The sequence below is a fragment of the Rissa tridactyla genome, chromosome 18, assembly GCF_028500815.1.
Source record: "Rissa tridactyla isolate bRisTri1 chromosome 18, bRisTri1.patW.cur.20221130, whole genome shotgun sequence".
NCBI classification, from domain to species: domain Eukaryota; kingdom Metazoa; phylum Chordata; class Aves; order Charadriiformes; family Laridae; genus Rissa; species Rissa tridactyla.
The window spans coordinates 361,716-383,785 of record NC_071483.1 but is presented as its reverse complement, the minus strand read 5'-3'; the positions used below and the strand labels follow the sequence as shown (position 1 = coordinate 383,785).

General features: G+C 61.1%; 1 protein-coding gene across 15 annotated transcripts in view; it reads left to right on the top strand.

Annotated features, from left to right (window-relative positions):
* Positions 1-22,070, top strand: part of MACF1 (microtubule actin crosslinking factor 1) — a 141,106-nt gene that overhangs the window by 10,226 nt on the left and 108,810 nt on the right. For 12 of the 15 annotated variants that reach the window (XM_054223607.1, XM_054223605.1, XM_054223594.1 and 9 more), the window contains exons 1-3: positions 1,234-1,300; positions 20,332-20,393; positions 21,512-21,601. In XM_054223607.1, coding sequence (XP_054079582.1) covers positions 1,249-1,300; positions 20,332-20,393; positions 21,512-21,601 — 204 coding nt within the window. In that variant the 5' untranslated portion in view covers positions 1,234-1,248. Of the gene's footprint in view, positions 1-1,233; positions 1,301-13,589; positions 13,951-18,381; positions 18,470-20,331; positions 20,394-21,511; positions 21,602-22,070 lie in introns of those variants that run through there. The other 3 variants (XM_054223601.1, XM_054223603.1, XM_054223602.1) reach the window with 3 other exon arrangements.

Here is a 22,070-nt window from a genome sequence, read left to right as displayed (position 1 = left end):
AACCCCCTCCAGGGTCTCTCGGATGTGCAAACTGGTTTTATTAATGTTTTTGTGGGGCATCGCCATGGGATGCTGCTCACTTTGGCAACGGGAGGATCTGCATCCTCAGCACGCGGTGAAGGAGCCGGGGATTCATGTGCCGGTACCCGGGCAAAAGAGGAATCTCCGAGACACAGGGAGCTGCCACCCCTGGTTTCTGGAGGGTGATTTAGCTCATGCACCAGGTCCTTGCTCGGGTTTCTCTCCTCTCCCTCCAGCGAAGCTCCCCACGCCGTGCGGGTGCGCCGGGACGGCTCTGCCGCGGGAGGTGCTGGCCCTGCCGGAGCCCAAACGGGCAGATCCTGCCCCGTGCGGTGGGTCTTGCGCAATCTGCTGGGATCTCTCCGGAGAGACAGTGGGGTGACACGGGGAGAACATGGTCTGGCACCATGACAAGCGCATTGCAACACTGCTGCTACTGATATTATTATTATTATTATTTATTGTTTGATTTGACAGAAGTGCTGGGAGATGCCCGGTGGACACCAGTCCTGCTGAAGGGCAGCGATGAGCGGGGTGGGCATTCAGATCCCCTCCTATCATGCTGGGCTGGTTCCTGCTGCCAAAAATTCCTTTAAAACAAGTAAATCTCCTTTCGGCTTTCTAAGTGCCTCGCTGCTGGTGCAGGTTGAGCCGGGGTTGGGGGGAGGCAGGAGGGACCTGCCTCCTGGGTCTTGCCTTGTCCTTTTTTCCAACACTTTATGGCACTTTTCTGGTGCCTTCTCCTGAGCTGGTGTCAGAGCTGCCAGGGTGGCTCTTCCCAGGAGGACGAGGACCCTGCACTCTGCCCACTGACTGCGTTTTCCCCGTCCTTGCATTCAAATCTTAAAGCCATTTGTTTTTTGGTTTTTTTTTTTTCCTTCCCCTCCCAATTCCCTCGAACGTGCTCCTTGCTGGAAATATCCCTGGGACATACAATCCCTGAAACCTCCAGCGTGGGGTGGGGGTAAGGATGCCGGGAGCCCTGGTGGTGCGGGGCGCTCGCTGGTAGCGCTGGGCTCATTTGCAAAAAGGGGGGTGGCCTTGGCCATGGGAGGTTTTCATGTGCCTCATCAAATAAGGAAACAGGAGGGCTGTGCTGGGCTCCCCGGTGGTCAAAGGGCGACGGTGGCAAAGCCAGCGCGGGGCTGCCGACCCGGGGACAGTGTCTGGGGCTCGTGGGTGCCCCGATGCCGCCCAGCTGAGGAGTGGGGTGGGCTCGGCTGGAAAATGAACTTGGAGAAGTACAAGAAGTTCCTGGATGGACTCGGCACCCTGAAAGGTATTTCTCGCCCTCTGCGGTGGGGGTGTGCGGCACGGAGGGACGCTGAGCTGCTCCGGCGTTGCCTCCTCTGGGGGCTCCAGCAGAGTCCCACCATCTGCCATCGATCGCCGACGGAGGCGAATCGAGTCTCCCAGGGACGCCAAGGAGCTGCCGGCTTCCCTTGGAGGCGGCTGGGAGGGGTGGTGCTTTTCCATGGCTCCGCTTGACTTCCCTCTTTTGTCTTCTATTTGGATTTCAAGCGGTGAGGCTGGGCACAAAGCGAGCGCCAGGGCAGTGGCTAACCCAGCCCCGTAAGTAACGCAGGGAAGCAGGGAAACCTGCTTTGCAAACAATCCCTGGAAAAGAAATTGAGCTCAAAATCCTGCTGAAGGGAGAGGGGGCGGCTCCGGTGGGTCCGGGGCTGACCTGGCCCCGGTGAGGGTGTCTTTGCCAGCGTGGGTCCCACCGGCCGTGGGTGCATGGTGGCACCTGGGTGCAGATCGGTGGGTTTTTTCCCCCCTCCCTTCTTTCCAAAACTCTTTCCCGAGGCTCTGCCCTCTCCCTCCTCGCAGGCTGTCCCCGGAGAGCCGCCTGTGACACCCGATCGTGCTGCGCCAGCCCCTGGCAGGTGGCTGGAGGCCGGTGGCCGTTGTCCCCGCTGCACCCAGAGCAGCTCGGTTTACCTGGCACTCCGGCTGCAGCTGGAGGGGATGCTTCCCTCGCTTTTTCCCCCTTTTCTTTCTTTATTTTTTTTCCCTCCTCGCTATCAGAGGAGGTTTTTGCTCCGGCACTCCCAGCAGACAGCTGTCGGGATTCGCCCGCTAGGAGGAAGGCGGAGAGGAAAGCAGAAGGCACCCGGGATGCCATCGCCTGTCATCTAATAACGCTCCTATTCACTCACTCCTTTTTACAGCGCGGCTGGGCTTCACCAGCTGATCCCGCTGTATAACAAAGGTGAATCAATTCAATGTTTAATTTAGCAGGGAGCCAAGGGAGTTGTCACCCGGCGGGCTGGCAGCGTCCCCACCCTCCCGTGCCGCTGCTGGGGCAGACGTGAAGGGTTAATCCCGCAGCTCCGTGGCTGACAGCTGCCCTGAGTTATCGCGTCCGGGAGTAACATAATTCACTTTCTTACACGGGTGTGTTGTCCATCATAAATTTTTCCTGAGCCTCCCTGCAGCTGGCACTGGGAATCAATGTAAAAGGAGCCCCCAGTCGCTGTGTGCTGGGGTGGTGCCCGGCTCTGTCCCACAGCCGTATTTGTGTCCCCGTCCCCCCCCCACCGCTCATTTGCAGCCCCTTGGGAGCCAGAGCACGGTTGGGCGCTGGGCTTGGGTGCCAGTGACCCCCCCCTCTGCGTTTTGGGGCTGCTGCTCAAGCGCCCGCGCTCCTGCTGGGGGTTTTGGGCCCCGTCTCCAGCTGCAGCTGGGTGAATTCCCCTCCTGCCTGCGGGAACGAGGTGCCGAGGAGCCGAGATGACATTATTAATAGCGTTTACAAGGTGACTGGTTGCAGGAGCTGATCTGGCAGCCTTCCCTTCTCCAGGTGCTGCCCAGAGCCCTGCCGGCAGCGCTGGCTGCTTGCGCCGCCTCCCGCATCCCGGCACCACGCTTTCTCTCTCCGCTCTTGCGAGCCTGTAAGGGAACGTGAAAACAGGGGTGGCGAGTCCCCAGCCAGCCAAATCTGCAGGTTTTGGTCTGTTTTGCTGCCTCTGTCCCCAACGACGCCGACTTGCTGGCTGTCACCAGCTGTCTGTACCGCAGCCCTCTGTGGCTGTAATTCAGAAAGTGGTGCAGGCGGGAGACGGAGGAAGCGGCGGCGTGGGCAGGGGATGCTCGGGGAGGCGAGGCGGCTCTTTGAGCGGGCAGAGCTGCCCCTTTGGCACCGCTGGGATGCTTCCCCGTGGCGTTGGAGCGCAGAAGGGGTTGTGCCCGCCTTTGCAGGCGGTTATGGTTAGCTCTGCCGTGCATGCCGGCGTGGGGACGGCTGTGCCGTGCATCTGGCTGTTGTGGTTTGGCATTTGCCACGTACCTAAGTGTGGTCATCAGCGCTGAAAGCAGCCCCAGCCAGCCCACCCTTGAGCTGCGGGGCTGGGCAGAGCTGGAGGAAGGGAAGGGTTTATGGCTGGAGAGGTTTCTTTTCCCCTCTTTCCCCCGCTTCTCCCCATCTCTATTCATCTCCCCGGGGAGGTGGAGGCAGCAGATACTGGAGCTGGGAGCATTTCATATGTAAATGCCTGTGTGTGTAAGTCCAGGCCCCTGACCCCCGGCGCGGTGCCAGCATCCATCGCTGCCAGCCCCACCGGGTCCGGGTGAAGGGCTTGGAGAGCATCCCGGTCCCCTGCGCCCCCCTGGCTGGGATAGGGCCAGGGCATCCTGCTGGATCCCCGCCTCTGTGCCGGGGATGAAGGATGCTGCTCCGGGACGGACCTTGTCCCAACAGCCGGTGGGTTCGAGGTCACCCAGCCTTTCCGCACAGTCTCCATCTCAGGTTTCCCGGGAAAGCATCTGTCATGGCCCTGAGGTGACAAGAGCCTTGAGCTCGGCTCAGGAAACCCATTTGATTACAAATTTATTGCCAGGTTAATTTTACCAGTGGCACGAGGATGGCTGGTTTCACTTTCTGAGGAGTTTGTTGTTTACTTGGCAGCCAGATAAAATCCAGCATCTTCTTGGCCTTCCCCTGTGCACACCAGCTAATCTGGCTCCATCTGACCCTGTTGTTGCCACGTGCTTTCCCCAGGGGAACGGGCTCAGATTTTCCCTGTGGCCGGGCAGCCACGAGTGGGTCTGAGCTTGTTCCTACTGCCTCCCCATCACGCATGTGCCCTGCTCTGCTGGCTTTCTGCTGTTAAAAAAAGAGAGGTTTTTATACGTAACATGCTGGCCCTGCTGCCGGAGGGAGCAGAGGAGTAGAGTGGGGTTGATGGTTGGACTCGATGATCCCAAGGGTCTTTTCCAACCTAAATGATTGATTCTATGATTCCATGATGCAGGGAATCGGAGCGGGAGGCAGGGGCAGCATCCTTCCCTGCCGTGTGCCACCAGGATGGTGCCAGAGCCATGCCACAGCTTGTCCCCATGTACCACCGTCGCCGTTTGCTTTCGTCCCATCATGTGATGGCTTCCCCGAGGAGCAGCCGGGGCCACCCAAGGTGGCCGGGTGCGATAAGAGATCCGGGGCCACCATCTGCCCTGGCCACTGTGGGCGGAGGCCCCGGTGGGTTTCGGTTCCTCCGGAAAGCAGCTCTCCCGGCCCCGTCTCCCCACGCACAGGGAGGACACGGGTGGTTGCTCACCTGGATGGATGGGTGCTTCTCCTCTGGCATGGCCACCCTCTGAGATGTCCCCTGGGGAGCATGGCCAGCCCTGGGGGGACTCGCGGGCTGTGCCGTAACTGCAGATCCCCGGCAATTTACGGCTCTCCCACCACAGCCTCATGGTACCAGAGATGGTTTTTGCTCCAGAAAGGTCCAGCTGAGCCCTGCTAAGAGCATCTGATGGGCTTGGGCCAGGCTGGTGGGGTCCGGCAGACCTGGTGCCTGAACCAAGCAGGCAGAGCAACGTTAGCAACTGGATTATTTCATTTGTTTTTTAATGGGGATTAAGTTTCTCTGTGGGAGAGCGGGTCTCTAGGGAACAGAGGTTTCAGGCTCCTGCCTTCCCCTGTTTGGTTTGGATTTTTTTTCCTTAATCCCAAATTCCTCTCTGCTGCTGCACGCCAAGGCTGGCCCGGCCAGGAGCCGGTGACAGCAGCTGGGATGAAGCGTCCCTTCGGAGCGTCGCAGCCAGGAGTAAAGCCCTGGCTGAACCCACGGCCGTGATCCCTGGGAGCGTCCGGGCACGTTAGTGTGGAAGGACCAGGGATACATCCAGATCCTGGTCAGGCAGCGGGAGCTCTGGGTGCCCTGGTCCCCAGCCCTGGCTTCCTCGGGGTGCCGGGACCCCCCGTCTCCGGTCGAAGGGTGCTGGCGCTGGCTGGCGGAGCCGGCTGCCACCCCTTCGCCCGCCTCCCGCACGGCGCTAATCAGGTTTCACACTGCTTAGTTTGGGACATCTAATGAGATCAGGGCTCAAGGCTGCCTGTCTGCCCTCCATTCGCGGGGGGGAAAAAGAGAATCGGCTGCTTCCTTCTCTTCAGCCTCCATTTCTAAGACAGGGCTTCGCACGTCTCCTGTCCCGAGGGGGCCGGGGGTCCCCAAGCTGGGGATGCTGGTCAGACCCTGGGCTGCTTTGTGGGGCACAGCTGGGGGGCTTAGGGGCAGCAGAAGTGGGGACCAAAGCTTCCTACTGACAGCGTGGGCTGCGCTTGGGCTGCGAGCTCTGTGTTTGGGCTGCGCACTTGGGCTGCGAGCTCGCCTTGCCTTTTCTCTTGCTCTTTTCCACCATTATCTGTGGGGAGCGGGATGAAGGGGTCAGGAGCGGGGGGCTGTCGGCGTGGCTGGGCCGGGGGAGCCCGGCCCTGACCCCCCCCCCCCCCCCACACACATGGCGGAGCCTGTGCAAACACAGCGCCCAAGCGCGCCCCAGACAAAGCACAGCCAGTTCCCACTAACCTAACGTTTTCCTATTTCTCCCGCTGCCAAGCAGCCTTCGGTTGGCGTTGGAATAACAAGCCTCTTTGCGGAGACACCAGGCCTTTTGTTAGCGGGTAGAAAAGGAGTTTTGATGCTGGCGGTCCCTCCGCCCCCCGGCTTTCCTGCTCCCTAAGCTGCTGGGCTGGGAAGTGCAAAGCTTGGCTTTGAGCGGCCGATGAGGATCCCACCCCTGGTCCTCCCCCGGGCTTGGCTGTGCCGGGCCACAGCTCTGTACCCCAGCTGGACACCCCACCGCGGGGTCGGGCTCCTCCGAGAGGGGCTGGGACTTCACTTGGGGGATTCTTTCAGGATTTAGGGAGGTGGTTCTGCCCCTCTGCTCCGCTCTGGTGAGACCCCAGCTGGAGTACTGCGTCCAGCTTTGGAGTCCTCAGCCATGAAGTCCTTCAGGCCGTGAGGATGCTGGGAGGGCTGGAGCCCCTCTGCTGTGGGGACAGGCTGGGAGAGCTGGGGGGGTTCAGCCTGGAGAAGAGAAGGCTCCGGGGAGACCTTCCAGCCCCTTCCAGTCCCTCAAGGGGCTCCAGGAAAGCTGGGGAGGGACTCTGGAGCAGGGAGGGGAGCCATGGGACGAGGGGGAATGGCTTTAAAATGGAAGAGGGGAGACTGAGATGAGATATTGGGAAGAAATTGTTTGCTGTGAGGGTGGTGAGCCCCTGGCCCAGGTTGCCCAGAGAAGCTGCGGCTGCCCCATCCCTGGAGGGGTTCAAGGCCAGGTTGGACGGGGCTTGGAGCAACCTGGGCTGGTGGGAGGTGTCCCTGCCCAGGGCAGGGGGTGGCACTGGCTGGGCTTTAAGGTCCCTTCCCACCCAAACCATTCTCTGTTTCAGGATGGATTTGGGGCATTCCTGGAGCTCAGCGCCAGTGCAGGCAGTGGGAGTGGATGCAGGATGCGGCCAGGGCTTGGGCTGCTCTCCGGCACAGGGCTCTGCTGCTCGCCTGCGCCAAGGCGCCAGGGCTTCCAACAAATCTTGGGGGGGAATTTTTTGGGTGGGTTTCTATGTTTTTTTTTGGTTTTGCACGGCTTTCTCTCTGCTGAGGTGTTGTCGGGGCGTGCTGGGAATTACGGAGCGGGTGTTTACCCAGCCGCAGAGACGGCGGCTGTGTGGAGGTGTGTGGCGTTGTCCCCATGGCTGGAGGGGCAGGGAGGGACCCGGAGATGGCATCGCCTTCCTCCTCCTCCCCCAGCCTGGGAAAGGTGCCACCTCACCGTGTCAGCACAGGCCCCTGGGAAAGCGTGGAGACGTGTGTGTCCTCTGGCACGTGGGTGTGCGAGCAAGCCTTCCTCCGCGCCCAGAGCTGGGACGGTGCTGCTCGCTCCCAAAAAGCAGAAGGGTTTTGTGCCAGGAGACCTTTGCTGATCCTCCCCCCTGTGCATCCACATCCTCCTCGCCTCTGGCACTGGCTTCGCCTCCTCCCTCTTGCCCAGCAGCTCCCTCTGCGTGAAGAGCTGCCCTCGCCGCTTGGATGTCTGTCTCCCGAGGCGCAGCTCTTCCCTGTGCCCCGGCACCCAGCCACGGCCGTGTCCCCGTCCTCTGCTCCCCCCTGCCCTCTCCTCGCAGGGTGATGCCGCTGAGTTGATGACGGGAAAGGACCTTTGAGATCGTCGAGTCCAACCATACACACACAAAAAAACCCCCTACAATCTCTGTCACTAGAGCACGCCCTGAAGTGCCAAATGTAGACGTTTCTTAAATACTTCTAGGGATGGTGACTCAAGCACCTCCCTGGGCAGGCTGTTGCAGTGCCTGACCACTCTTTCAGTGGGGTTCAATGGGGTTCAGCACTTTCCCGGAGCCCGGGGTGCGTGGCCGTGAGTTTCAATGGCATCATTTAATGAGCGAGTGGTGCGGCTCCCTGCCAGCGTCCTCGGAGGGGTGACAAGCCAGGGGAGGCTTCCGAGAAGTGGGAAGCGATGAAATAATGCCTGAACCGCTGCGTCAGCAAAAACCCAGCGGCCTCGGCAGTCATCTGGGGAGGCTGCCGGGCCGGTGGATTGATGGAGGGTTTTTAGCACTGGGAAAGAAGCGGTGAGATCACCCGCGCCACCTCCTCAGCGTGACGCACTCGCTTTCGGGCCGAGAGGGAGGGTTCAAAAGCCCGGGCGGTGTTGGAGAGGGTCTGAATGAGACGTGTCTGGGATGGCATTGCGCGCACGTGGCTCAGCAAAGCCACCATCTGGGTGCGAGGATCTGCCGGGGTCCGTGTTGTGTGTGGGGGGGTGTCTGGGGTCACTTTGGGGGACACGTGGAGGGGGACACTGAGCTGGCAGCGTTGATGTCTATGGTTGCCCTGGGAAAGGTGCTGAATCTGGGGCACCAAAATCGAGCCCCACCAAGGAAAGGAGGCTGGAGCTTCGTGCTGGTGCCCTAAGGACCAGGAGCTGCGAGCCCACCTCCCTGCTGGTGCTACGAACGGAAATGGTCTCCTTTTGGGTTTTTTTTGGAGGTTCTTGAGGCTCTGGGTCCTCCTGTTGGCTGCATCCATTCCCATCTGAGTCGGTCCCTTTGGACGGCCCCAGTTGGGATGTCACATTCCCGTAGACCCCATAACTGCCGGATTTCCACCCCTCCAGCCCGGGAGCAGGAGTTGAGGCCGAGCCGCGCTGCTGGGGAATGATTAAGCTGTGGGCAGGTGGCAGCGCAGCTCGGCTGTTTGCTTTGCAGAATGAAAACCGGCCGGAATGATGTTTGCTTCCAGCCTTACCTCGAGCCATCTTATCTCTGTCCCCCGCCTCCGTCTCCCAGCAGCGAGGGGTTCCTGGGGGTCCTGTCCCCTGTCCCCCCCACTGCCCCGCAGCAGCACCGGCTGCAGGGCGGCAGCTCTGCTGTGGGAAGGGAAGTCTGTCCTTTTTAAGATATAATTCTTATTTTAGTTCCCAGACGTCTGCTGGAAAGGGGAACATCTCCGCTCTTATCATCAGCGCTTCCTTTCCCCGCTTCCTCGGAGCTCAGACTTTACCGCTGATGGGGCGGGGGGAGTCCAAGGCTCCCCCTTCCCTCTCCCCTTGCTTTGCTGCGTCCAGCCGACCTTTGGCAGCGTGGGCAGCTCCTCTGCCGAGGGATTTGCAGTTAAATATTCACTTGTGCTGCCCTCGCTGCAGCGGCTGGTCAGTGGTGGGGGCTGGTGCAGAACAGCCCCCAGGCCCTGGGCTGGACGGGGCTGCCCCGGTCCTTAGGGTCACCCCAGCTTGAGTTCCCTCTGCAAGCGCCGGGGGGTGACGATGGGGCGCTCGGAGCCTCAGCCCTCGCGCAGACGCTTCTCCTGGGTTAAAACCCCTATTTGCACAAAACCCAGTGCTGGGGAGGTTGGTTTTTCCAGCGCCACGAGGAGCGGTTGCTGCCCGGGCAGTTTCATAGTCCTCATTTTTTCAGACCTTTTGTAGCCCGGGCGTTCGGCGGCGATGCCAAACGAGGGGCCAACGTGGGACCCTGCCGACTTGTCCCCATCCCTCCTGGCAGGGCCGCGGCTGCTCAGGGGATGATGAAAGCCAGAAGGAAATGTTTTTTAACGCAGGGAATGCGCCCGCTCTGCCAGGAGCCGGGGGCACCACAGGCAGGGCCCGGCGTTGGAGCTCGCCGGATGGCGAGGGGATCGGCATCTCTGCCCGCACACGCTCGGGCGGGTGATTCACCGGCGCGGAGAGGTTTTGTGTTTTTGGTTTTTTTTTTTGCTTGCTTGTTTGTTTGTTTGTTTTCAGTTGAAGCGGAGGAGCTCGTCCTGCGGGGATGCGCTGGGCAGCGCCGGCAGCCGCGACCTGCCTCGTTCCACCTTCTTTTTTTAATAGCCCGGATCATAAGAAACGTCATCTTTGTTCTTGCTTTGCTTTCCCATGGCTGCTGGCGCCGCGGGCAGGGTGGAGCGAGCCCCCGCGCCCCGGCGGGGCCCTGCCTGTGCTTGCCGGCAGAAGGAGGTGCGCCGGCACGTGCGGATGCGCTCGGCAGCCAGGGATGCGTCTTGTGAGCCATCCGTCCGTCTGCCTGTCTGTGCGCAGCAGCGTTTGCCGCCGTTTGCAAGGAGGGCCTGAGGCCGCGGGTTTAGCTGAGCTCGGGGTCTCGCAGGGGCAAAAAGACGTGGTCCTGGGGGAAACAACCGCGGCTGAGCACCGGGTCTGGGGCATGCGCTCGGTCCCCTGGCTTGGGGCTGGGGACACAGTGGCTCTGCTCGAGCACTGTGCCCCCCGTCCAGCCCCCGTGGAGGCCAGAGCCGAGCAGGCTCCTCGCCCCGCTCCAGGTGGGACCTGTCCCCGGGGAGCAGCGGGTGATGTGTGTCTGCCATTATCCTGGGCATCCCTGATCCAAAATCCCGGAGTCTCCTTCCCCTCCTCGGCAATTCTCAGCCGCTGCCATAAGTGACCGAGGTTTGCCCTTAAAGCTCCCGGAAAGGAGGAAAAAACAGCAGAAAGGGGAAAGCATCGCAGAGGAAGCAGGGCAGGAAGCCTGGGCCCTGTACTGCAGTCACGAGTTTGTGTGTGCTCAGCACCGCTGTTGGACGGGCCCTTTTTCCTGCTGGGGGGAGTGGGGCGTCCCCTGCCTGGCGTGGGGTGGCCCCACTGCCCCGTTGGGTGCAGAGGGGCCCCTCTGTGAAACCCCTGACGTGCTCATGGCCGCTTGCACACCCGCTGTGGGCGATGGGGGGCGCTTTGGTGGGCTCGGCTGGGGGCACTGGCAAGGACCCCCATCTGCCACAGGCAGCGGCAGGTCCCTGGGAGATGCGTCACCCAGCGACGGTGCTGCCGGGTGCCAGCTCTGGCTCTGGCCGCCATCCCCGACACCATCCGGTGCCACCAGCTTCGGCGCTTCCACAGTGCCACCTGGCTGCCACCTCCCGGGGCTGGGACACGGGTCCCTGGCTGGAGCCCACGGGGTCTCGGCTGCCTCCCGGGAGGCCACAGCACCCAGGGGACAGAGCAGCGTCCCCGTGGCATCGCCCACCCCGATGCCGGGGTGTCTCCGTCCCCGAGCGGTGGCGGGGACGCGGGGGCTGTGCCCAGCTCCTGGGTGCCGCTGCCCGGCAGCTTCCCCAGTCATATAAGGAGATGCCGGAGCCGGCAGCGGCGTCGGAGGCCGTCGGCTGAGCATTACTCACCGGGGAGGCGCATGGCGGGGGGGGACTGGCCCCACCAAGCCGGGGTGACTCAGCTCCAGGCGAGAGGCGGGGGGGGCCGGGGCAGCCCGTGTGCCCAGAGCCATCCCGCGGGGTACCCTAAAACCCTGGGGGAGAGAGGGGGCAGCGATGGGGGTAACGCTGTTTTGGGTGATGCGCGGGGCTGGGAGATGCTGCGCAGGGCACCCTGTGGAACGAGGGGGTGCCCTGCGAGGTGGGGACCCCCCGCGGGGGTGGGGGGCACAGCCTCTCCGCTCCCCAAATTCCTGCGCGGGCGGGCGGCGCCTGGCCTCTCCCCACCCCTTTCCTTTCCGACGGTCGAAGCCGAAATAAGCCGCCTTGCAAGGAACTAAACCGAGCTGTTTGTGTTTTGGGGCGGTTTCCATGGCGGGGTGGGGGGTGTGTGTGCAGCCACATGCTACGGGCGAGCGGGGGGGGGTGGCAGCTGCATCCGGGGCTGGGTGGCCCCCACAGCCACCAGCAGGTCACCCCCAAACCCGCCGGTGGCTCCCCATGCCCCGGATGGGCCACCTCCTGCCGTTGTTGGCTTCCTGCAGCGGCGAGAGGCGGCCGGGCCGGCGTGTGCCGAGTGTGCGCCGACACCGGGAGCGTGGACGGGAAAGGGGGGGGACAGTGTTAGATTGAGTGGGACGAAGAGGGGGACCACCGCTGTCCCTGGGGTGTCCTGCTGCGGGGGGGGGATGTATTTATATTTATAAATATACGTTATTTACACGTATGTTTATATATATTATGTATTTTTATATATATAAATATACGCTGTTTATATGTATGTTTATATATACATAAAAATATATATATTTCTATATGGTTATATATCTTTAAAGAGGTTTTTTTGCCCCAAGGCTTGTCTGCCAGGAGCAGCTGGCCGTGCTCCGTGCATTTTCCGAGCCCCTCCGTGCCTGGAGCACCTGGGAATCACGGGAGCGGCTGAGCCCCCATGGGTGCCGCCGGGGCGAGGGGATGGGGAAAACCAGCTCCTGCTTCCCGTAGCTTTTTCCGTCGGCACATCCCAGGGCACTAACTGCCCTGCTCGGGGCCATTTATGGTGGCCTCGTGCCTGCCGACAGGTCGTTACTCCTGCGGCGCTTCCCCTTCGCCTTAACAGAAAGCAGATTGCTTTAGATGAAAACTATGCCGGGATATTTTTCATCCGGGCAGGGCTGAAGCTCTGGAAAATCTATTGCAACAGCGCCGAGCCCCGGGGTAATTCTGTGTGTTTTCTATCGCCCGCCTCGTTAGCCCGAGCGGCGTTAGGAGGTTGCGGGTGCAGGTTCCCCCCGGAACGGTGCGATGTTTGGGTCTATCAGGTTCTGCTCCATACAGTTTTCTTGCTGGGCCCGGCCGGCCCGTGGCTGTTGGGTCTGGGGAGCTGCTCGGGGGTTATAAACATAATTTAAATCTCTGCTCGCATCTGCGCGACACCCTGGTCCTCGCGTGCTTTCACCGTCCCACGCGTGAACCTGGGTCCCGGCTCTCTCCGGAGCCTTAACGGCTTTCCCCTTCGCTGCCGAGCACCGGCAGCAGAACATCCCTCTCTTGTGTGAGCCCTTCTCCGAAGGTAAAGGGAAAAAATGAGCATTTAATTCTGTACAGCTTTCTAAAAGCAAGTTTCTTGCCCCAGGAGCTGGTGGGGGGACCCGGCACACGATGGTCTCTGAGAGCAAAGCAGGAGCCTCCCACCCGCTTCGCTTGTGGTTACAACGGCGGCCGGGCCGGGCGGTAACGGCTGTGCCGCGGCAGGGCGTGTTGTTCTTGGTTTCCCTGTGCCGTTTCTGTGCCTCCGCTGCCGGAAACGGTTCCGAAAAAGAAGCGAAACTGCCGGAGGAACGCCTTAGCACCGTGCTAACCGCGAATAAACGGGGCCGGGCTGCAAAGTCCCCCCGTGCGGGGTGCGATGCTGGTGGCGAGCGGGGCACCCGGCCGCGGGAAGGGCCGGGAGGTGGATGGGGCTCTGCCTTTCGCGTTAGAGCGTCCTCTGTGGGTGTCTCCCCCGGGCTCTGGGGGTGTCCTGGCTATTGACTCATTTACCTCTGGGCATCCAGGGAGGGCGAGGGAAAAGTGCTCGGGGTACCCGACTCCCAGAAGCTCAAATTTGGTCACCTTGGCTTTTTTCGCTCTTACTGGGCAGAGATTTCTTGCAAACAGGCTGGCGCTGGGTCCAGCCCGGGGTACCAAGCCCTCAGCTGCCTGCAGCCTCTCCAGTGCCACCAAAATGCTGCCCACGTCTGCCAGCCGCTCCCCGCTCCATCCCGCCTGCCCTCCGTGTGTCAGCCAGTCTGTGGACTGGGGGGACGCTGGCTTGTCACCCACCGGGGGGGGCGGATGAGGTTTCGTGCCGCTCCTGAGCCCCCCATGAAGAGACGGGTTTTGCGGTGATGCCGGCACAGCAGCTGCTCCCGCCGATCCCCCATCGCCGCAGCCGCCGTTCCAGCTGGGAATGGAAATTGAGGAGATGACGTCTTCGCTCCGTGTTCACGCGGCCAAACTTCGTCCCCCTTGGGCGGGGGGAGGGGGGGGGAACGAAGTTTGGCCGCGTGAACGCCGAGGAAAGATGTTTGAGCCAGCCTGACGCTCGCGTTCTCCCTCTACCCCCCCCTCAAGCTCCCAAATCTCCCTGGCCCCGTCCCGGCGACGCTGGCTGTCCCCAAGCCCTGCCAGCTCCGGGGACGCGTCCAGCTGGAGGCAGAGGCACAGGCAGGAAGTTTCGGAAGTTTCTGCGGGCAGTGTCTCCGCTCCCCCCACCTCCCATCCCCTCGCCCTCCCGGCAATGCCGAGCGCTCCGGCAGCTACGGGAGAAAGAAATTTGGAGCCAGGCTCGGGACAACGGGGCGGGAATAGGGGACAATGCCTCTTTCGGAGAGCTCCTATCTGCCGCCTGCTGCCTTTGTCCTGAGCCACGTCCTGGGCATCGCCGGCGTCTTGTACTGGAGGAGCCGGAGCAGAGAAGGTAGGGGTGGCCCCCGGAGGGGGGGTGAGGCACTAAGATGGCCGGCGCGCCGCCGGCAAGGGTCACGGCTTGTTTTCCCTCCCCGGGAGTCGTGGCCGTGGCGCGGGCAGGGACGGACGTGGCTGGCAGGGGGGAGGGATGAGGACGCAGTGACAGGGATCCATCCGGTGGCCCTGGTCCCCATGTGGCGGGGGGGTGGGAGAGGGCAGAGGTTTTGGTGCCTAAATTTGGTCTCGCCACCCATTCCCAGCACACGTGGGGGTGGGAGAAGCTGGGATGGGGGTGTCTCGCTGTGGACAAGGCTGGTTTTTTGGTTTTTGTCTCGGAACAAGCCCACAACACATGGCTAGTGTTCTGCCTGCCGGGCTCCTGCCCCGGGCCATGACAGCAGCCTCCCGGTGAGCCACCCACACCGGCAGCTCCTCCAGCGCTGGCACGGGCTCGCTGCGCAGCTGGGGCTCACCCTGCCTCAGTTTCCCAAAATAGGGCTCGCACATGACCGCTGCCCGAGGAGGGCGAGGATTCGTTACAGGGATGTGCGATAGCTCCGGGCCCCGGATGGGGACTCGGGAGCTCCTTCTCCGTCCTGACCTCTTCCTCCTGGGATTTGTTTGTTTTGGTTCCTCCCTCTTCTTTTTTTTCCAGTGGGGCTTGTTTTCTCCTGTGCCTCCGCATGGGGCTTTTTCCCCACGACCGTGACTGATTCCCCCTTTTCTTTCTCTTTTTCCATGCAAAGGAGCAGGATGGCGGAACCTGGGCGGCATGCAGGGAGTTTTCCCCAAATATTGCTTTGGGATACGCTTCTTCCTTTCACCCCTAAAACTATTTGGGAGAGAGATATTGAGACTGAATTGCACAAACACGCCGGAATATGCCCTGTTACCCACTAAACCCAGCCTTGCGGCAATTCCTCCTGTGGACCCGCCGTCTCCCGTCCACTTAATTAATCTCGGTGTCGGGGCAGTGTTGTGCTGGGCCCCATCTAGGGACCTCCTGGCCATTTCCCAACACGACTGTCTCCTCCCAGCTCCCTGTACCGTGCCGACCCGCTGCTTCGCCCTACAGAAATCCGTCCCTTTTGGAAAAAATCCGGGTTGCAAGCAGCGAGTATATTCAATACCTGTTTTCCATCACTGCTCCTTCCCAGTAAAGGTCAGGTAATACCCGCTCCACGGGCGCAGCGTCCTGGAGGACGAGAGTCATCTTGCAGCAGGTGTTGTTGCCCTGCGATGCTCGCAGAGCATCCACCCGGGTCTCCTTTGCATCACCGCTTCTCAGGTGTCTCCCTCATTAAATATCCGGGTGCTGGATAGTTTTCCACTGCAGGTATCTCTCTTGCATTCTTCCAGGCTGAATCAGGCGCCGTTTCCTCTCCCTCTTTCGAAAGGTTCTGTAAATCCTGCCCGGTCGGCTCTGTTATCATGATGGATTATGTCAGCCCGCAGGTTGGCAGCCAGCACATTTTAAATACCTCGTGTTCCTGAGCCAGACAGGTTTTTTTTGCGTATTCCCTATCTTAAAAGTACCACGTTAAAAAAAAGAAAGTGCATTCCCATTCTTTCCCGTTCTTTGCTTGCCTTGAAGGAGCTCAAAGTGAAAGCAATGGGTTCCAACACTTTGAAAATTTGTTTCTAGGCGTTTATACGTAACAAAACCCCCCTTCACCCCAAGGCTGGCTCTCATTTAATGCACAGAGCTGCTTCCACGCTGAGCACGGGCTCGGAGATGTCCTCGAGATCTCTGCGAGCTCGTCCAGCGCCTTGTCCCGTCTGACGTGTCCCGTATTCCTTCGGCTTCAGCAGGAGTTAATGAGCAGAAAGTTTGGGAGCTGCTTCCAGGCTTTTTTCCAGCAGGAGAGGCTGAAGGAGCTGATGGGGGACACCAGAACCCCGTGGGCTCCCTCTTGGCGGTGGCAAAGGCAGCACCGGAGAGCCCGCTGCCAGCCCGGGGTGCCTGGACAGGGACCCTCCGTCCCGCCGGCGCCCAGGGCTGGGACTGGGCTCTCGCAGGAGGAGGTGAACAGTGATGGAGGCTGACAGCGACGATGGAGGAGAGATCCTGGGGGGAGCGGCAGCCCCCAGCTGGGCATGTTGGGAGCTGCTGGGCACAGGCAGGCTGCCAGGACGGAGGCAGCCGCCAGCAAACGGGGGGGGAAATGTCTGCGTTGGGGTGGTGGTGGGAGGGTCTCTGGCACCCGGTGCCTGCGGGAGCCCTCCCGGTGACCATGGCAAGTGCCTGGGATCTGGCGGGGCGGTGAGTGGGAGTTTTTCTTCCCGTACTTAGACGATGTCCCCATTTTTGGGGTGCTGGAGACCAACTATGGGGCAGGATGGTCATCCCCATTCCCCCTCATTAGCTGGGTTCACTTAGGGGTCTGACAGCGAGCGGAAAACCTAAAAACCCGCTTTCCCCTTGGTGGTCTCCTCCACTCCTTGATCCTTGCTGGTTCTGGCCCCTCTGCAGGGGATTCCTGCCGCCGTGGGGGACAGCGGTGTCCCAGAGCCTTTGGGATCCCCGTTTCTGGGGATGCGGTGGACTGAGCTGTGCGATGGGGGCAGGGCACAGAACAGTGCGCATGGTCCCGCAGAGGTTTGGGACAGAGATGCAGCAGCTGAACCCCGCTCTTCGCTTGTGCTGGGGAGCAGCCGGGGCAGGTCTCGGAGCGCTCCCGGGCTGTCGCGCAGTGGTCCCTGGGGCCAGGCTCTGCCAGGGATGGGGATAGGGATGGGCATGGCTGCGGCTCAGCGGGGCTCGGGCTGGGTTGCTGCCTGGCTCATTGGGGTTTTCGTCTCTGCGAGTCTTGGGAAAGCAACAACATGAAAGCGCTTTGCAGCTGGAAGCGTCCGTGCGGCTCCGATGGCATCGGCAGTGCTGGGAGCCGTCGCATGGTTGTGCGGCACGCGGGAACGTGCAGTTGAGTGTGGTTCTCACCGGTGCTGGCAGCAGGGTCTCCATTCACCAGCGATGTTCCCTGTGTCACTGCCACCATCCCTTGCTCCGTGCCCTGCGTGCGGGGGGACATGAGGGTCCACAGTTGGCTTCTCCTGCCCTCGCCCACCCCTGGCTTGTCTTCCGAGCGGTGCAGATTTCCTTTGGTCGCTGTAACCTTCCCTCTGGCCATGCCCTGCCTCTGCCCAGGCCATCCCCTCTGCTCGCTGTCCCCGGCTGGTCACAGGGTGGCTCTTGGTGGCTGGAGGCAGCAAACCCCAGATGGAGAAGGGAGAGGACAGGCACGGGGGAATTGCAACAAGTTGCTTTTCAGGGTGACTCTGGAAAAGATTAGCCAGGGAGAGATAAGCTTGCAATGCCTTAATATCGTTAGTAAGCAGTAACCGGGCATTATTATTAGCTCAGACGATAGCGCGGGTGTGGAGTGGGGAGGTGTAATCTGGTGAGAGCCCAGGAACCACCCAAAGGTGGTGAAACAGGGCAAAAAAAAAGGAGGAAACCCCCCCAGTTTCTGCAGGAGATGGGAAGAGGGAGCGCCCCAAGGAGCTGCTGGCCTGCGGGCACCCCCGGGATCCGGCGTCAGAAGTGTCTTGCTGCAGACTTTCCGTGGGGGACTCGGTGACGCGCCGGCGTCCCCACGTGCTCCCTGCGATGCTTGGGGACACGCTCCCACCTTCCCCAGGCTCCTCTCGCCCTCCCGGCCGGGGCGATGGGGCTCCTGCCGGCAAAAGGTCTGCAGAGGGATTATATTTAGAAGAAAAGGAAGAGAGGCAGTGATAAGGAGGCCCCCGTTATCTCCCCGCATGCCGAGCGGGGCTGCAGCCGGGTCCTGGCTCCAGCACTTCGGACCCGGGAAATGATTTGGGAAGAAGCTGCGAGCGGGCAGGCGGGAGCGGGGAGAACAGCCCGGCATTGTCCCTCCCGTCCCCAGTGCAATTAACTGGAAAACAAGACGAGGGGAAACAAGCCAAGAGCCTGCTGGGTGCCCGGCTCCGCGGGGCGAGCCTGTGTCCGCGCCCCGAGCCCGACGGCTTTCTGCTGCCGGGAGCTGCACCGCGCTCGGCACCACCAGCCGCTGGCTTGCAGGAGGGAGAAGCTCTGCCCTTCCTCGCTGGGAGCTTTCCGAGCGGCTTTGCCGGCCATCGGGACGGCGGGACGGTGAGGATTTTGCTGGCACAGAGCTGCCGTGGCGGTGGTAGCCCTTGGCTGGCAGCACCTGGAGCAGCGCGAGGAGCGGGGGAAGCGCGGGCGAAGCGGCCGTTGGCATCGCGGCGGATTTTGCGGCCATGCCCCGGAGGAGGAACGGCCGGTGCCCGCGCCGGGGGCAGCGGGTGTAGGAAGTGGTGCGGTGGGAGGAGCTGCGGATGAGAAATCAGCCACCCACACCCGCTCCGAGGTCGGTGAAGCGGGTGGTGACACCAGAAGACCCTTCCCCAGGAGCCAGGAGGCGGCCGCCGCTTTGCCGGGAGCCAGCGTTGCCCATCCTGGGCTCGGGCGATGGAGAGGTGGCATCTCTCCGGGGAGGAGAGGCGGCTGAGCGCCTGCCTGGTGTGCCGGATGTGCTGCATCGGTTAGTACCCGCCGCCCTCCCCGTCCCTACCTGCCGCCAGCCCCCACTGTGCCACCGGCACCATGCCGCGGCCAGGGCACGGCTCAAGCTTTATCCACCCCGAATCAACGCCGGGGTTGGGAAGGGACCCAGCACCGTGGCTCGGGGGGGGGGGGGGGGGCGGGTGAAGGAAAGGTCCCCAAAAACACGTGGGGGTGACGCGGCTTCCGATTGCAGGCAGCGGCCGGTGGTGCCAGGCTCGGCACTGTGGCTCGGCTGCATCATCCCGGGAAGCCATGCCGGGGTGGGGAGTGAGGGCGGCCGTGGGCCGTGGTTTTCAGCATCCTGTGCCGTGGCTGCGGAATGGAGGGGGGAAGTGTGGAAGGCTTCACCGGCGACATGCCACGTGTTTTACTGCGGCGCTTTCGGATGGGGGAAGCCGTGGGGTGGGTGAGGAGGAGGAGGGATGGTTGATAGTGTTTTCAAATCTGCATGGATTGAGGCATGGGGAGGTTTTCCTCATCCCAGGAGGGTCCCCGGGGCCATGGCTGCCCGGCCAATGCAGGGACCCCCCACCCTGGGAAGGGGGACGTGGGGCCACCTGGGCAGGACACGCAGCGCGGCTGGGGAGCCTGGCCTGAGAAATGCTGGTTTTTTTCCCTTTTCTTGATATTTGGGTTAAAACTGAAGCAAGGGATGCTTCTGCCTGGTGGACCGTGGCATCACAGGGATGTGTTGGGGTGACGAGTTTTGTCCTTTCCCGCTCCATCCCGGGGATCCCCTGGGCTGGACGGGGCAGCGCTCGGGAGCCTGGGGTCGCGTGCCGTGGGTCGGTCCCGAGGTGCTCTCTCTCCTCCAGGTGATGTTGTTAAAACCAGGCGATCCCATTGGGCACAGGGCTGGCTGCCGGGGTTGCCCTGAGCCCTCCTCACTGCCCTGGCGTGGGGAGGTGGGGGCTGTGGGACCCCCCTGCACCCCCCAGGACCCTCCAGCGGTGTGGCCCCTTCTCATGCCCTCTCCTTTCGCCTTGTTTGCCTTTGTTTTTCACACGATGTTATTTTTCGCACTGAGAACAGGCAGGGCAAAGCCTGCCGGCAGCTCCCCCGTCCCACGTTGCTCTTTGGCGTCACCACGAATCTCCCGTCCCCTCCCCCCCGGGGGCTGCCCCTGCTGCTCCCCGGGGACGGGGACCCGCGTTGTCACCCTGTCCCGCTGGCGTTCGGAGCTCCCAGCGTCCGCCCAGGGCGCCCTCGGCTGAGCTGCGGGATGGAAATAAACCTTAAATCCTGACAATCCAATGAACCAAAAATACAGCGGCAGAATAAGCTGCTAATTGCACGCGCTGCTGGTGCCCAGCAGAGGCCTGTTATGGGACATCCGTGGGGTTTATATAATGTGTTAAACCTCCCGGGGGTGGGCAGGGGAGGGGGACACCCTCCTAAAGCCAGGGGGGGCTCGGGCAACCCCCCCCTCCCGCCCTGCACTGCCTGCCCCGGGGGACGAGGAGGCACGGGGTCCCGGGCGGGGGGACGTGGTTTGAAGGTTCATTTGCCGCTGCCAGCTGCAGCTGTACCCATCCCAGTCATCCACGCTGCTTTTATTCGGGTAACACTATTTTCCGCCCAAAAAAAAGCAGCGTATTTTGTTCTCGCTGTGCGGGTGCTCCTCCATCCCTGCCCCGGCGGGACGTCGGAGCCACGTGAGAGGCCCCGTCTCGCACTAACGCGTGAATAAGCTGCTTCTGTTCCCCGGGCGGGCGCGGGATCCTCCGGCGGCCCTGGCACCGAGCGGCGATGCCTCTGTCTCTTCCCCTCATTTCAAAGTCATTTGAGTTTCTGCATGAGAAACACTGACCGAGAGCCGCCTTTGTCTTCTTTTGACAGATGAACGGGACAGAGTCCAAAAGAAAACCTTCACTAAATGGGTCAATAAACACTTGATGAAGGTAAGAGTCATGTATTTTATTATAAGACCAGTTAAATGACCATCTCTCTGTCCATTCTGGCTCAGGACTGGCAGATAAATGCCTTTTTAATTATTTTTTTGTGTGTGTGTCTAGGAATTTTTGTATTGGATTTGAGCGTTCATACGTGTCTGTACTCGGAGCAGAGACGGTTGCAGTGGAAATGTGCCGATGCCTTTGGAGGGCACTGTAACATCACCACGCAGCCCCTTTTCATTACATCTGCCTCTGGTCCCTCCATCCTCCCGCAGGGGGTCACGGGCAGCCGGGGCAAAGGAGGGGTCCTGGCGTGGGGCTGCCCCCCCTTGCCGAGGCAAAGGGGCTTTTTTGTCTTCGGAAGGATGCTGCTGCCTGGAGAGGAGCCCCAAAGGGCGCAAAGGGAGATGCTTGCAGACGTAGGTTTAACGTCGCACCTCAAGGTGCCTCCTGCTTCTCCTGGTTAATGCCAGGTGTTTTTTAATCAATTCTCCATTTGCCAAACAAACAAAAAAAAAAGAAAAAAAATCGTTTTGGGCATTAGGTGTCACAGCTGTATTTTCCTGCCAGCTTTGCAAACCTTTCTAAATCTTACAAAGGAGGGAAAAATGAAACATCTTGAGGCTGAGGCTGCTGTGGGAAAACGTCTGGGCATTCCCAGCTGGGTAAAACCCCGGGACAAGGTCTGGGTGCCCGGGGGAAGAGCCGGCACAGAGGCCCCGCTGCCCCGCAGAGATCTCCCCTGCTCTCGCGTGGGAGCTCCGTGCCGTGGTTCGGGAGGCGCTGTAAAGCCCCGTGAGCAGTTAAACCACCGCCTCAGGACCGGGCCGCCCTTCCCGCAGGGCTCTGCCTGCAACACTGCGGGGTCGCCTGGAGCGCGGGGGGTTTAAACGGTTTGATTTCGTGCGTGAAATTGGCAGCAGCTTCTGCCGGGTCGTTTGGGAAACAGGAGGCCGCTTTCCTTAGCGATAATAATTCTGGAATAACCATTTTAAACGGACGCGGTTTGGAGGGAGACGTCTGCTTGGAGACGCGACCGCCTCCCTGCCGCATTCCTGTGGGCAGCGGGAGAGCGCAGCGGGGCGAGCGACTCTGATGGCTTTTTCCTCCCTGGCGCTCCGCAGGTGCGCAAGCACATCAACGACCTCTACGAAGACTTGCGAGATGGCCACAACCTCATCTCCCTCCTGGAGGTGCTGTCGGGAGTGAAGCTGGTAAGTCCCCAAGGCTGGGCAGCGATGCTGCTGTGTCCCCCCCAGAACCCCCTTCCGTCCTCCCCCTGCTCCCCTCCGCTCCCAGACGTCAGCTGTCGTTTCTTATGCCATAGTTTTGTTTTCAAATGTCTCTTGTTGAGTTTTTTTTATTATTATTTTTTCTATGATTATCATTTCTTTTATTTCTTTTATTATTATTATATTTTATTTATTTTCACTCAAACCCATGTTCCCCAGGCTGGTCTCTTGGTTACCACCAAAACATGGGATTAAAACCGCTGGCTTACGGTGCGCCGGGTAGAGCCCTCTTTCTGTGCAGGCTTACACGCCTTCATCTTCTAGATTTGGCTCCGTATTTAAAATAATGGATAATAGTGGCTTTGACTAAAAGTGTTTCTGTGACAGCGCGCCCAACAGTTTAGCTCAGATTTGGCACTCCTGCCCCGTGCTCGGCTCCTGCACGAGCTGG